The 13,132-nt window shown below is 32.2% G+C and overlaps 1 protein-coding gene across 1 annotated transcript in view; it reads right to left on the bottom strand.

Annotated features, from left to right (window-relative positions):
- Nucleotides 1–1,071: 1,071 nt before the first annotated feature.
- The window catches only part of eIF2Bepsilon (eukaryotic translation initiation factor 2B subunit epsilon), an 80,275-nt gene continuing 68,214 nt past the window's right edge, over nt 1,072–13,132 (bottom strand). Inside the window, exons 13-14 of the mRNA XM_075357192.1 lie at nt 7,479–7,573; nt 1,072–1,254 (exon numbers count right to left, since the gene is read on the bottom strand). Coding sequence (XP_075213307.1) covers nt 7,508–7,573 — 66 coding nt within the window. The 3' untranslated portion in view covers nt 1,072–1,254; nt 7,479–7,507. The remainder of the gene's footprint in view (nt 1,255–7,478; nt 7,574–13,132) is intronic.

The following is a 13,132-nucleotide window of genomic DNA, read 5'->3' as shown; positions in this document are numbered from 1 at the left end:
GCTTCTAGCTCTGTGTATCATCATTCACCTCAATCAACAGAGCTCCACTCCTAAGTGTTTTAATTGATTTCAGTGAACCACAAGCCGTTACTCTGCATTTGTTTATTAAAAAGGGAGAAACAGAGAATTTACCTTCTTTCTTACATTTTACCATCACAAATCTTACATTAGATAACTTAGTTACACTACTTATCTCTTTATCGCTTGACTCGTCTTTGGCTGACAGCGTTGGTCGAAGTCTTTTCAAACTTTCATTTTTGTTAGTTTTTTTCAACTTGAGCAACAACCACAGAAGGAATATTTACTGGAACAAATATATGGTTCCCTCAAGTACCAACAATATAACAGACCACTCCAGCAGAGCACACATATACTTGGACTAGGGCTTCATAGAACTGGGTTCACCCTGGTGCCCAGAGGATATCGTTTGAGACTCACTACATATAGCCATCCACCCATCAGCATGATAGTTTCCACCTTGGGTTATGGTTGTTTCATAAGGTGTCACAACATTATCAAGTGTAAGTGAAAGATGTTGCTGTTTATGGTTTAAAAGGTCAGCAGCTCAGTGAGTAGTGGGAAGAAAAGCTGCAAAGGCTAGGCTGTGGAGACACTAACCCTCCACTTCCTTTTTTACCTTTACTGCTTTAAAATACAATTAATTAAATTTTTTTTAGACTCATTCATTTTAGGATTTAACTTTAAACCTAAACAACAGCTGATTAATCAAAATAGTGGTTTATAAGATACTTGAAATTCAATTACTGTTAGATTAAAACTGACGGAGTAAACACTTTTTTTAGAATAACATTGTTATTGCATCAATTCCAAATAGGAGGTAATGATCATGTTATATAGTGTGAATGAAATCTGAGTAGATCAGATAACTTTTCCATGTTAATCTTAAACATAAATTTTATACATAATTATAAGAGCAATTGTGTTGTGAATATTAAAACACTTGCATTATTATGGATGTAGATTTTATCACACATTTACATCATAACCAATAATCTCTGCATTAATTACATTTAAGAAAAATTTTAATTCAAAAAGAAAACACCAAAAAAATACATTTTTTAATATAATTTATTTAAAAATTATTTACAAACAATACAACATAAATTGCATTATTATTCTACCAGCATGAGAAAGTATAACTCCAACTCATTAGCACAATATAGTGCAGCACATCATTAGGAAATCCATAACATCATGAGGTCATCTATTTCTGCTACCAATGTAGCCACAAATCTGAAACATAAAATACATGTTTTAACCTAATTCTGAATTCTGAGGTAACTGAAGTTGCCTTTTTAACACTAATTACAGATTAAACATTATGAATGGATTACATCAAATGGAGAAACTAGTAGAAGAATGGGTTACAAATATTTTAAAGGCTAGAAACACAAGAGCATCCTGAAACAGTTTAACATTCTTTTCATTCAAAGAATTATGCTGAGCATTCTTAAATAAGTAAAGTTTGATAACTTCTTTGTACCTTTAGTTAATGCATGATTTACATAAACTCTTTATACCTTTAGTTACATACTACACGTTTAACTATGTACTTAACTTACGAGCATTAATTTCTCTACCATTATCATGCATATATGATTATGGTGATGAACATCATCTATCCTTGTACTACTCCATACCATTGGTAATCTGTATGCTGCGTGTATGTATTTAGTTTCAAGGTAAGACCGTTTCTTTCTTCAGCATCAGTATCAGGTAGTTTTCATCAATCAGCAGGTATATATGCAATATAATGCAATAATGCATTACTTCAGCCATAATTTCTCTTCCATCTCTACCAGTATTCTCTTCATGCTTCTACGCACACCTTTATACATTTACCATGGCATCTCCTCCTGCTTATATCTTTCATTTTACAGTCAGTAAAATGAATGTGGCTTCTGATCCAACTTTTGAATAGCTTTCTGTACCTTTTGGGCAGAATGAGGGCAGAAGTTATCATACAAGAGAATATTACGTCTTTTGGGAGAGAATCAGGACATTCTTTTCTTATTCTGGGTTTCACTTTATTTTCTAGCATGTAGTAGTGCTTGTTTAGTATAATTTTTTGTTTCCTCCTTATTTGATGGCAAACAAACTAACTGCTTCTTCTTCTTATTTCATAAAAGCATATTCATTTCTTATTTCAGTTGACGAGTTCACCAGTTGATTTTTACTACATATTACCTTTTTATACTGTATTGTTAGTCTAATTCAAACACTGATACATGTAACTTGACTCTTTGGATATAAACGATGCAGCGCCATAAAGTTCAGAATAATGAAAGGTGCCTTATGGGATAGCTATTCAAACATTTTTTTCGATCCTCCGTGCCATGCATAATATGAGGTTTATTTTTATTGTGGCATTTTTCAATTCACAGAGAATCCAGATTATATTTTACAAATCTTCAATATGTTAATTTATGTTTAATCAAAAAAGAATTTATTCAAGTTGCCAACTACTCAAAACAAGCCTACAACTTATTTCTTCATTACCATTAAGTAATTTCATTTAATTATTTCTTATTTAATTCATAATTTATATTTAACATTGTTAATTAAGATTACCAATTTTATAATGAACAAAAAACAAATAAGACAGAGAGGATCAATTAAATCCTCTTTAACAAGAATCAGTACATTCATTGAAAAATATAATGTCTCTCAAGTTGATAGTCATGTCTTATGAATTAAATAAGAAACCGTCTTGAGTTGCAAGGCAAATATGATGTCATTCAAATGCAACTTGAAATGGAATATGATTAGGATATTTGTTTAGATCGTGTAAAAGTTGAAGACGAGTATGCAGCTTTGAATGTAAGTTGCAATTGTTGATAAATAATAATATCAAACTAACTGCAATTGATCTAGAAGTCAATGTAATTACAGCAACTAAGCAAGATTTATTTACCATTTTTCAGAGAAAATGTTCTTGACTGGCTACATTATTATAGTTTATTTAGAAATTTAATACATAATGATTTAAGTAACTTACAAAAACTGCACTATCTACATTCTTCCTTGAAGGACGAAGCCTTAGCTATTATTAAAAATTTGCCAGTCATGAATGAAAATTGTATAATTGCACTAGATCTATTAAAAAGGTGTTTTGACAATAAGTTTTTATTAATTGCATCTCATAATGCAGTTCATATTTTAAAACTAAATTCTATAAAAGAGTAATGTAATGCCCACACCAACTGTCTATCTCATGCAAGCAAGATTTTATTTTCATCGTATGCACTATATCTTACTATTAGTTGTTAATCCTAAAATAGTCATTTTAAACCGAAGCGGTAAATTATTTGTAGTAATATAACATGTTTTTATAACATACTACAAGAAGATCCTCATATTGCTACAATTTTATATAATGTACCAAAAATTGTTAAAAAAAATGTATATATTCCTACATGTTTTAAGTCTAAGCCACATGAGGGAAGTTGTATCAGAAACCTTATAAATATGTTATTTTACCTTGGGTAATAAATACTCTTATAAAATTCAAAATCACAGAAAAGGAAAGACAGGTGGCCAATGATAACAAGGTAGTGTGCCCACCAGCAGAAAGTAGTAAAGGTTATTGCTACTATTCCATGACACAGGAACAGAGATTTCATTTATCAGCCAGTATCAGTTGAATTAGGCAGAGCTCACACAACATAAAGGAAGTGGCTGTAAATAGAAAAATAATCTGCGATTCATCAAATAGCAAGCAATTGGTAATGCATTATTCTTGCTTCATTGTTAAATTCTCTATTTCACAAAATAGAGAAAACACAATTCTGAATGAGCTTCAATAATTACAGAAATTAAGAAAAGTAAGTAATAATTTAATTGTATATGCATAATCATATCAAAGTAAACAGTCATTTTAATATATTTATTGATATTTTTACAAAAAATAAGTCAATAAAGACAAATCAGAAACAAAAATCTCAATAACCAAAATAACACACAAACACATGTGAAATTACTTTTCAGTATTTTCTCTTTTTACCCAGTAATGTTGTGAACTTTTTATCGTTAGAAAATTAAATTTTTTCTTTGGAAAAAAACTCATGTTGGTCAGTGATCCATTAACATTGCTTGAAGAGAAACATTTTAACATCTTGTGCAAAATAAAATCAGCATAATATTTGCACTCTGAAGCAGTAAAAAAAAAAAAGGCAACAATATGTAAATATTTGTTTATTTGTAGCTAGAATCAATCTTTTAACGAGACAATAACATCTAGTCTGAGGATAGATCTCAGACTAAGAGAAAAAGTTTTTTTCTATATTACATATTTCATTTTGTTGCATAGTTATAGACAGGTTCATCACCCTTAGTAAAGTTTTCTCTCATATGAGAGAAAACCATCCAGTCTTTTTTCTATTTCTTAGTTAAAAAAAGGTATACGATCTCACATTGCATTATGTCCTTAAATCGACTGCAACACACATACTGTTTTTCTATATAATTCATCCTCTGTATTTAATAATCCATTTATTTCCTGACCCCGAGAAATACAAATATTCTTGATTCTTTTTACTTTAGAAAACCATTTAATAACCCACCGTCAATTTCAGATGGCCCGATTTGAGTATGGGTTATAAACCCCCTTAAAATTGACCCCTAAAACCTTTACATTCAAATTTTCAGGTATCCCGAGTATTAGGAAGCAGTAATAGGAGAAAGGACCTGATCTCAGGAAAATGCACAGTCTGTGCGTGCACAAACCTCTGTGAAGAAGCGAACAGTTATGCTCCACCCAGGCATTACCAGAGAAAGAGGTCAAATTTTTGTATGTTGATCCAGGAGCAAATTTATTTTCCAGTTGCACAGCAGAAATTTGACAGGTACTTCATGATAGAATTTGGTGGAGATGATCTTGATGACAGATTTAGGTCACAGAATTTGATGGAGGTGAATGACATGACAGATTTTGGTGGAGATGACAAAATTTGATGGAGCGATTTTCATGATAGAATTTGGTGTCAGACGCCAATCTTCACTTACCTTCACTATTTTGGAGTTCTGGTCCAGTTTTTGTGCATTTAATTTCAGACACAGTCAAGTAGTTTGAGGAATTCGTGATAGAACTTTAAAATGGAATACTGACACTTGAAGATTTCTGACATGAAGGAGTGATGATATGACCTTGATCAAGGTTATAAGATCAACATTAAGGAAAAATGAGGCTTTGGCTGTACGACTTTCTCTTTTTAGCCTCAGGAACCACCATAAGGTATTATTTCAGATGAATCACCTTCATCCTGAAGGTATTACTTCAGGATGAATGAGGATTATGTGTATGAATGTAAATGAAGTGTAGTGTAGTACAATCTCAGGTTGGCCATTTCTGAGATCACCAAGAACACCAGTGTCCATGATCTACTATTCAAATAAGTATAAAAGTGTAGCAGAGATATTCTAGCAAGTTGCTTTTTCCTCTACTTACAGCTATACATCTACTCCCCATCACAAGCGCCTTGCCTTTACTATGATTTGAATCTTAGAACGCTTGACTTCGAAATCAGCTGATTTACAATAATGACTGACTGGCTGTATGACTGCAAGCCGACAACTACCTTGACTTGGTGAGGTTGAGAGGAGATTGATTTTCTCAAGAGATCTGTGGAGATGTTGTTTCTGGATAATAGAAATCTCCACAGTTTGCTCAAGACTATCAAGTGTTGCCAGGAATTTCTAAAGTTGTCAAACCAATGTTTATGCGATTTGGTTATAACATCTTCCATCTGCATTGGAAGAAAAAATACTTGATGATGACAACTTCATCACTGTTAAATCAAAAAAAAAAAAAAATAGCAAGGGACTACTAAGCCCTATAAAATCCTTATTTTTAGCAAGAGCCAGGTGGGAGACTTGGCTCTCACATGGGTAGCACATATACTCATTCTGACATGAACCATGAGATATTGTACTTACATATGGTGAGCACACATGAGTTTGATGTCGGACACTCGACTGAGAAAAATCAAACACTATAAAATTCTCAGGGCACGGCAATCTAACTATAATTAAAAAATAACCAGCTACTGCAAAGCACCTTTCATTATGTAATCAAGGGTGGGGGTAATCACATAGCGACCAGATGCATGCCGTCATTATGATGTCACCTTACCAGTTGAAGGTTAATGATATTAATATAAACAATTCTGATATTGTGAAACAAGCTTCTTCAAAACCACTGCATAAAAAAAATCCACCGTCTGGGATTGTACCCACTTTTGCAGCAAGATTTTCAACTCTTCACTTTCCTCAATCGTTGAGACGCAAGCCAGTTTTTGAGGTGTAGGAAGAAGTGGAAGTCACTGGAGGTGAGATCAGAACTGTACAAGGTTTGATAAAAAAATACATGGAATTTTTAAATTTCTCAGGTTGTATTAGTCCAATTGTCACAATCTTTTCTTTAGCTGTCAAAAAGGTTACATATGTTTTGGTATGGTTAAAGATTTTTAACTTTTGGAAAAAACTGAACAAAGAATTTGCATTAAATTTTGCTTTATGAATGTAATAAATGCAGCATAGTATTGGAAATGTTGAACATTGCTTTTGGAAATTTTTTTATGAATAAAACAAGCAGTATAAATGTTTCCAAATGTCCTTGAAGATGATGCGCACCCTGGATCTCCCAGCAAAACCACTGGATATGATTCCCCATGACTTCTTCCTATTCCCCAAGCTGAAAAGAATGATGAAAGATGACGTTTTGCCAATATTGAAGAGATAAAGACAGAATCGCTGAAAGAGCTAAATGCCATACCAGAAATTATGTTCCAGAGGTGCTTCAAAGATTGGAAAAAGCACTTGTACAAATATATTACATCTGAAAAGGAGTACTTTGAAGGTGACAAAATTAATATTGATGAGTAAATAAGGATTTTTTGAGAATTCATTGTATTTTTTTTATCAAATCTTACGGGGATAATAAAAAATCTCCCATCCTAATTTTTGAATTGTTTTTGTTGTGGATGCAGTACGTGTGGATGTCTGTTATCAATAAAGAACAATTCCTGATCTCAGCATTTCCTATTGTTGGTTTTAAATGGCATGACACAGTTTAGAAAGTGTTTCTTGTGATTTGACGGCTGTTCCAAGTTCCATGAAATCAATCAAATATCTTTTTGGTCTCAGAATACAGCCAGCATAGTGGAGTAGAGCATTATGTACTCTTGGATTTGGAAATCTATTCGCTGATCAAACTTCACAACTGGTGGAATTTGTTATTACTGTACTCATTTTAACACACTCACAAAGGCAAACAACAATGAACTGAAGGCAATGTGACAGTTACATGCCCAACAAACCACTTAAAGCTAGTATGCATAAACCAATCAAGGTTGTCAATCGCTACTCATAACTCACTGGCTCTTACTTTTGAACCACGCCTCATAATTAACATAAATATCTAAATAAAGCAAGTATATATATTTTAAAAATTCATTCACCATCTCCATGAAAAATCCTACACATATGGTTAATCACTTTCTGAAGATTCTTCAGTACTTTCAAGTTCTCTCAGCCAAAGTACAAATTTCTTTACCTGAAATAAGTAAAATATTTTTTTTAATACTAAAAATTTATTCAATAACCATAAAAAGATATAATTATATTCTTGCCATGCAGTAAAAAATGAGTTGAGAATTTTGAGTACATGGGTTCAGAAAAAACCTATATTTTGAGTATATGCGTAAAAAAGAAACTTTAAGAGCTTCACAAACTTAGCAAATCCTAAAGAATATTGAAGCTGTTCAGGCTTTGTTACAAGAAACCCTTGAAATTCTGCTCATAAACAAGCATCAACTTTGCACCTCAGCTGAACAACCATTCAACAAATACTCCCCCAGAAATTACAATTTCATCCACAGAAAGTGTAGACTGCACAGCAGTTAAGCCAATGGACCATTTAGTGCAGTGGCAATTCTATGAATAAATGATGGAAAAGGTCAACAACCAACCCAGTTTCATTGAAAACTTGTAGATGTCAGATGAAACAAAAAAAAAATTTAATTGTTATTTTAACCATTAATGGCATGTGGTACACACTTTTAATTTTTAACAATAAAACTTACAAAAACGTTTTTTAACATTGGTGACAGTAATTTCAAAATTATCAGTTTTCCTGATCCAGTTTGTAACATTATTAGGTCAAACATTAATAAAACCACTACTAATATCCTAATGAAAAATTGTTAAAAATAATGTACTTAAAACCTTAAATTACTTCTTTTTTTAACAAAATTAAACTTTGATCTCATTCTTTTATTTTATCTCAAAAGAAAAACATGAGAAGAAAAACAAGGTAGAAAAACTTTCTACCTTCTTTACTACCAGTATTTCTAACTTGAACACAGAACTAAAGAACAGTTAAATGATGTAATTAAAATTTTTTCAGCAACTGAGGGAATCTCTTCTTGAGCATATTACCAGATGTTTGCAATCCATAAAGCAATTTTAAGTATTTTTTAATGGGAAGTTAATTTAAGGCTTCCCAGTTTAATTTTTTTAAAGGTGTAGGTGTAGGTGTGAGTGTGAGTGTGAGTGTGTGTGTGTGTATGTGTATATGTGTGTGTGCATTAACTTATGAAATTGTATAAAAATATCTTGATGGTAATTTCTTTTATTAACAAATTATTGTAAAAAAATGTTTTTTTCCCAGCTTTATTAAAATAGTGAAAAGCTGCATACAACATTGGAAAGCTGAGAAAATTCTACACAATTTTGCTAGTTAGCACTTTTTTCTATGACAGTAGATTCAGCAGTATTTAATAAACAAAGAGCTGTTCATTAAGTAAGTGCATGAGCACACAACTATTGCAGCAGTATATACTTGAGTCATGCTGCCATAAACAATGCCACAACTTTTGATCCATTAATCATATTTAATAAATTCAAACTGGCATGTAACTAACAGTGAAGACAATTAATTAATCATATCTGAAAGCATTTCAAATGTTTGAATTCCCTGTTTTCTTGTTTACGTGTGAAATTTTACAATTTATTGATTTAAGCCCTATACAAACAAATTTAGAAAAACTAGTCGCTACTGTAATTTCTTCTTAAGGCCATTATCTACAAGTTCTATAAGGGATATATCTATAGGCTATTATTGTTTTCTTTATAGTAAATTTTCAGTTGTCTCTTATAAGAAAAATGCATTTCACGTCTTCCCCAATTAGAAAAACCAACCGCTACGTATTTTTTTTTTTTTTTTTTTTTTTTTTGTCTTCAGTCATTTGACTGGTTTGATGCAGCTCTCCAAGATTCCCTATCTAGTGCTAGTCGTTTCATTTCAGTATACCCTCTACATCCTACATCCCTAACAATTTGTTTTACATATTCCAAACGTGGCCTGCCTACACAATTTTTCCCTTCTACCTGTCCTTCCAAAATTAAAGCGACTATTCCAGGATGCCTTAGTATGTGGCCTATAAGTCTGTCTCTTCTTTTAACTATATTTTTCCAAATGCTTCTTTCTTCATCTATTTGCCGCAATACCTCCTCATTTGTCACTTTATCCACCCATCTGATTTTTAACATTCTCCTATAGCACCACATTTCAAAAGCTTCTAACCTTTTCTTCTCAGATACTCCGATTGTCCAAGTTTCACTTCCATATAAAGCGACACTCCAAACATACACTTTCAAAAATCTTTTCCTGACATTTAAATTAATTTTTGATGTAAACAACTTATATTTCTTACTGAAGGCTCGTTTAGCTTGTGCTATTCGGCATTTTATATCGCTCCTGCTTCGTCCATCTTTAGTAATTCTACTTCCCAAATAACAAAATTCTTCTACCTCCATAATCTTTTCTCCTCCTATTTTCACATTCAGTGGTCCATCTTTGTTATTTCTACTACATTTCATTACTTTTGTTTTGTTCTTGTTTATTTTCATGCGATAGTTCTTGCGTAAGACTTCATCTCTGCCGTTCATTGTTTCTTCTAAATCCTTTTTATTCTCGGCTAGAATTACTATATCATCAGCAAATCGTAGCATCTTTATCTTTTCACCTTGTACTGTTACTCCGAATCTAAATTGTTCTTTAACATCATTAACTGCTAGTTAAAGATTAAAAAGTAACGGAGATAGAGAACATCCTTGTCGGACTCCCTTTCTTATTATGGCTTCTTTCTTATGTTCTTCAATTGCTACTGTTGCTGTTTGGTTCCTGTACATGTTAGCAATTGTTCTTCTATCTCTGTATTTGAACCCTAATTTTTTTAAAATGCTGAACATTTTATTCCAGTCTACGTTATCGAATGCCTTTTCTAGGTCTATAAACGCCAAGTATGTTGGTTTGTTTTTCTTTAATCTTCCTTCTACTATTAATCTGAGGCCTAAAATTGCTTCCCTTGTCCCTATACTTTTCCTGAAACCAAATTGGTCTTCTCCTAACACTTCCTCCACTCTCCTTTCAATTCTTCTGTATAGAATTCTAGTTAAGATTTTTGATGCATGACTAGTTAAACTAATTGTTCTGTATTCTTCACATTTATCTGCCCCTGATTTCTTTGGTATCATTACTATAACACTTTTTTTGAAGTCTGATGGAAATTCCCCTTTTTCATAAATATTACACACCAGTTTGTATAATCTATCAATCGCCTCCTCCCCTGCACTGCGCAGTAATTCTACAGGTATTCCGTCTATTCCAGGAGCCTTTCTGCCATTTAAATCTTTTAATGCTCTCTTAAATTCAGATCTCAGTATTGTTTCTCCCATTTCATCCTCCTCAACTTCCTCTTCTTCCTCTATAAAACCATTTTCTAATTCATTTCCTCCGTATAACTCTTCAATTATATTCCACCCATCTATCGACTTTACCTTTCGTATTATATATAGGTGTACCATCTTTGTTTAACACATTATTAGATTTTAATTTATGTACCCCAAAATTTTCCTTAACTTTCCTGTATGCTCCGTCTATTTTACCAATGTTCATTTCTCTTTCCACTTCTGAACACTTTTCTATAATCCACTCTTCTTTCGCCAGTTTGCACTTCCTGTTTATAGCATTTCTTAATTGCCGATAGTTCCTTTTACTTTCTTCATCACTAGCATTCTTATATTTTCTACGTTCATCCATCAGCTGCAATATATCGTCTGAAACCCAAGGTTTTCTACCAGTTCTCTTTATTCCGCCTAAGTTCGCTTCTGCTGATTTAAGAATTTCCTTTTTAACATATTACAATACGCTACGTATTGTAATTTTTAAATTATTTAGCAGTTAAAATAAAGTGATAAAATACATACTTTCAGATGGTGGAATTGGTTTTAGTAAAACTTTAATTTATTAGTGAGTTTTATTAGAAAAAAGTAAAGATAATCTCCAAAAAGATGAAAATATATTTTTGGAGATTACAACAAATTTCTAACATTTTGGAGATTTTATAATAAATTGTTATAAAATGATAATTTCATTTAAAACTTTGTAAAGTTGTAGATAAGGCTTCTAAATATGTAACCTTGCAAATAGTGACTTTTTAGTTTTTCAAAATCTATTTATAAGTAAAGGGCTTAAATCAACAGATTGGAAAATTTCGCACTTAAACAAGAAAACCAGGAATTTAAACATTCAAAATAGGATTAACTGTCTTGATTATTAGTTAATTAAATGTGCCATTTTGAATTTCTCAAATATCTTTAATGGATCAAAAGTTAAGGGCATTTGTTTATGGCACATGCAACACATAAAGATATACTGCTGCAGCAGTCGCAAAGCTTGCACACATACTTAGTGAGCGGTTTTTTGTATATTAAATACTGCCAAATATACAGGTCATAGAAAAAAGTGGTTTACCAAATTATTTAGAATTTTCTCAGCTTTTCAATGGTGCCAGCCAAAAGCGTTTCACTATTTTAATAAATAACCGATCTGTTAAAGAAAAACCAAAAGAAGACTGAAAAGAAACACAATTTTTTTACAATAATTTGTTAATAAAAAAATTAGCAACAAGAAATTTTTGTAGAGCTTCATACATTAATCCACACATCTTCACGGACCCTTTCCAATAGTCTGTTGCTTGGGGTAGATTTTTCTCCTAGTTCAACCCTCCAGATCTAATATGCCTCATCTAGAGTAAAAAATCAACATTACTTAATTTTTTACATGAAAAATCAAAATCAATGACTGTGAAGTTGAAATTAACGTACTAGCATTCTATTCAAACTTAAGGTGGGGTGAGAAGTTCCGGACCACTTACAGAGATGGCATTAGTACGCTTAATTTCTTGAAGGCGTTGCAGAATTCCTTTTACATTGGTTTAATGTAACAGTTTAAAGTAGCTGCATCAGTTAGTAGAGTAATTATAGTCCATCAAAATGGAGAATTAAGGCACTTTTTTGGAAAATGGAAAACTGGAAATTCGTGCAGTGATTAAACACTTTTTTTCTGAAAGGCTTAAGTGTAAAGTAAATTAAAGAAGAGCTTGATACAACATTAGGATTATTAATCTTTCCATCAAATATAACAATTAAATACTGGGTCAGAGAGATTAAGATGGGTCGAACACACACTAGTGATGAACCACACATGGATGCCTTCTGAAATTTTTACACCAGAAATGTAGAAAAAGTGAATAAAATTGTTTTTATAAATCAACAAGTGACAGTAAATAAGTTAGCAGTCTCAAAATGCATGTGCAATATTTTGCACGAACATTTGGGCATAAACAAGCTGTACGCTAGATGGATGCCGTGTTTGCTCACACTTGACCAAAAACAGATCAAAAAACATTTCACGCGATTGTCTTGAGCTCTTTCAACATTCAATTGTCAAGTGCGCTCTCTACACTTTTCTCTTTCAAAGAAAGGTTTACGTCAATCTGTGACAGTTGGAGACTGATTTGGATACCAGTGACTATTACTTATCTCAGTCTAAAAAAATGGCTTGGAGAGAAGAGATTTTCAACCAACAATGAAGTTATTGTCACTGTAGTTAGTTATTTTAAAGTAGTTGGATAAATTGACATACCAAACTGGCATAAGCACTCTTGTGGAACACTGAGCTGTGTATAGACCTTAATAGTGACTATGTTGAAAAATAAATCAAAATGTACCAGAAAAATGTTGGTTTCTTATCCAGGCCTGGAAATTT

The sequence above is a fragment of the Lycorma delicatula genome, chromosome 2 (assembly GCF_047948215.1).
Source record: "Lycorma delicatula isolate Av1 chromosome 2, ASM4794821v1, whole genome shotgun sequence".
NCBI lineage: Eukaryota > Metazoa > Arthropoda > Insecta > Hemiptera > Fulgoridae > Lycorma > Lycorma delicatula.
Note: the sequence above shows the minus strand (reverse complement) of the source record. Positions and strands in the feature narration are given on the sequence as shown.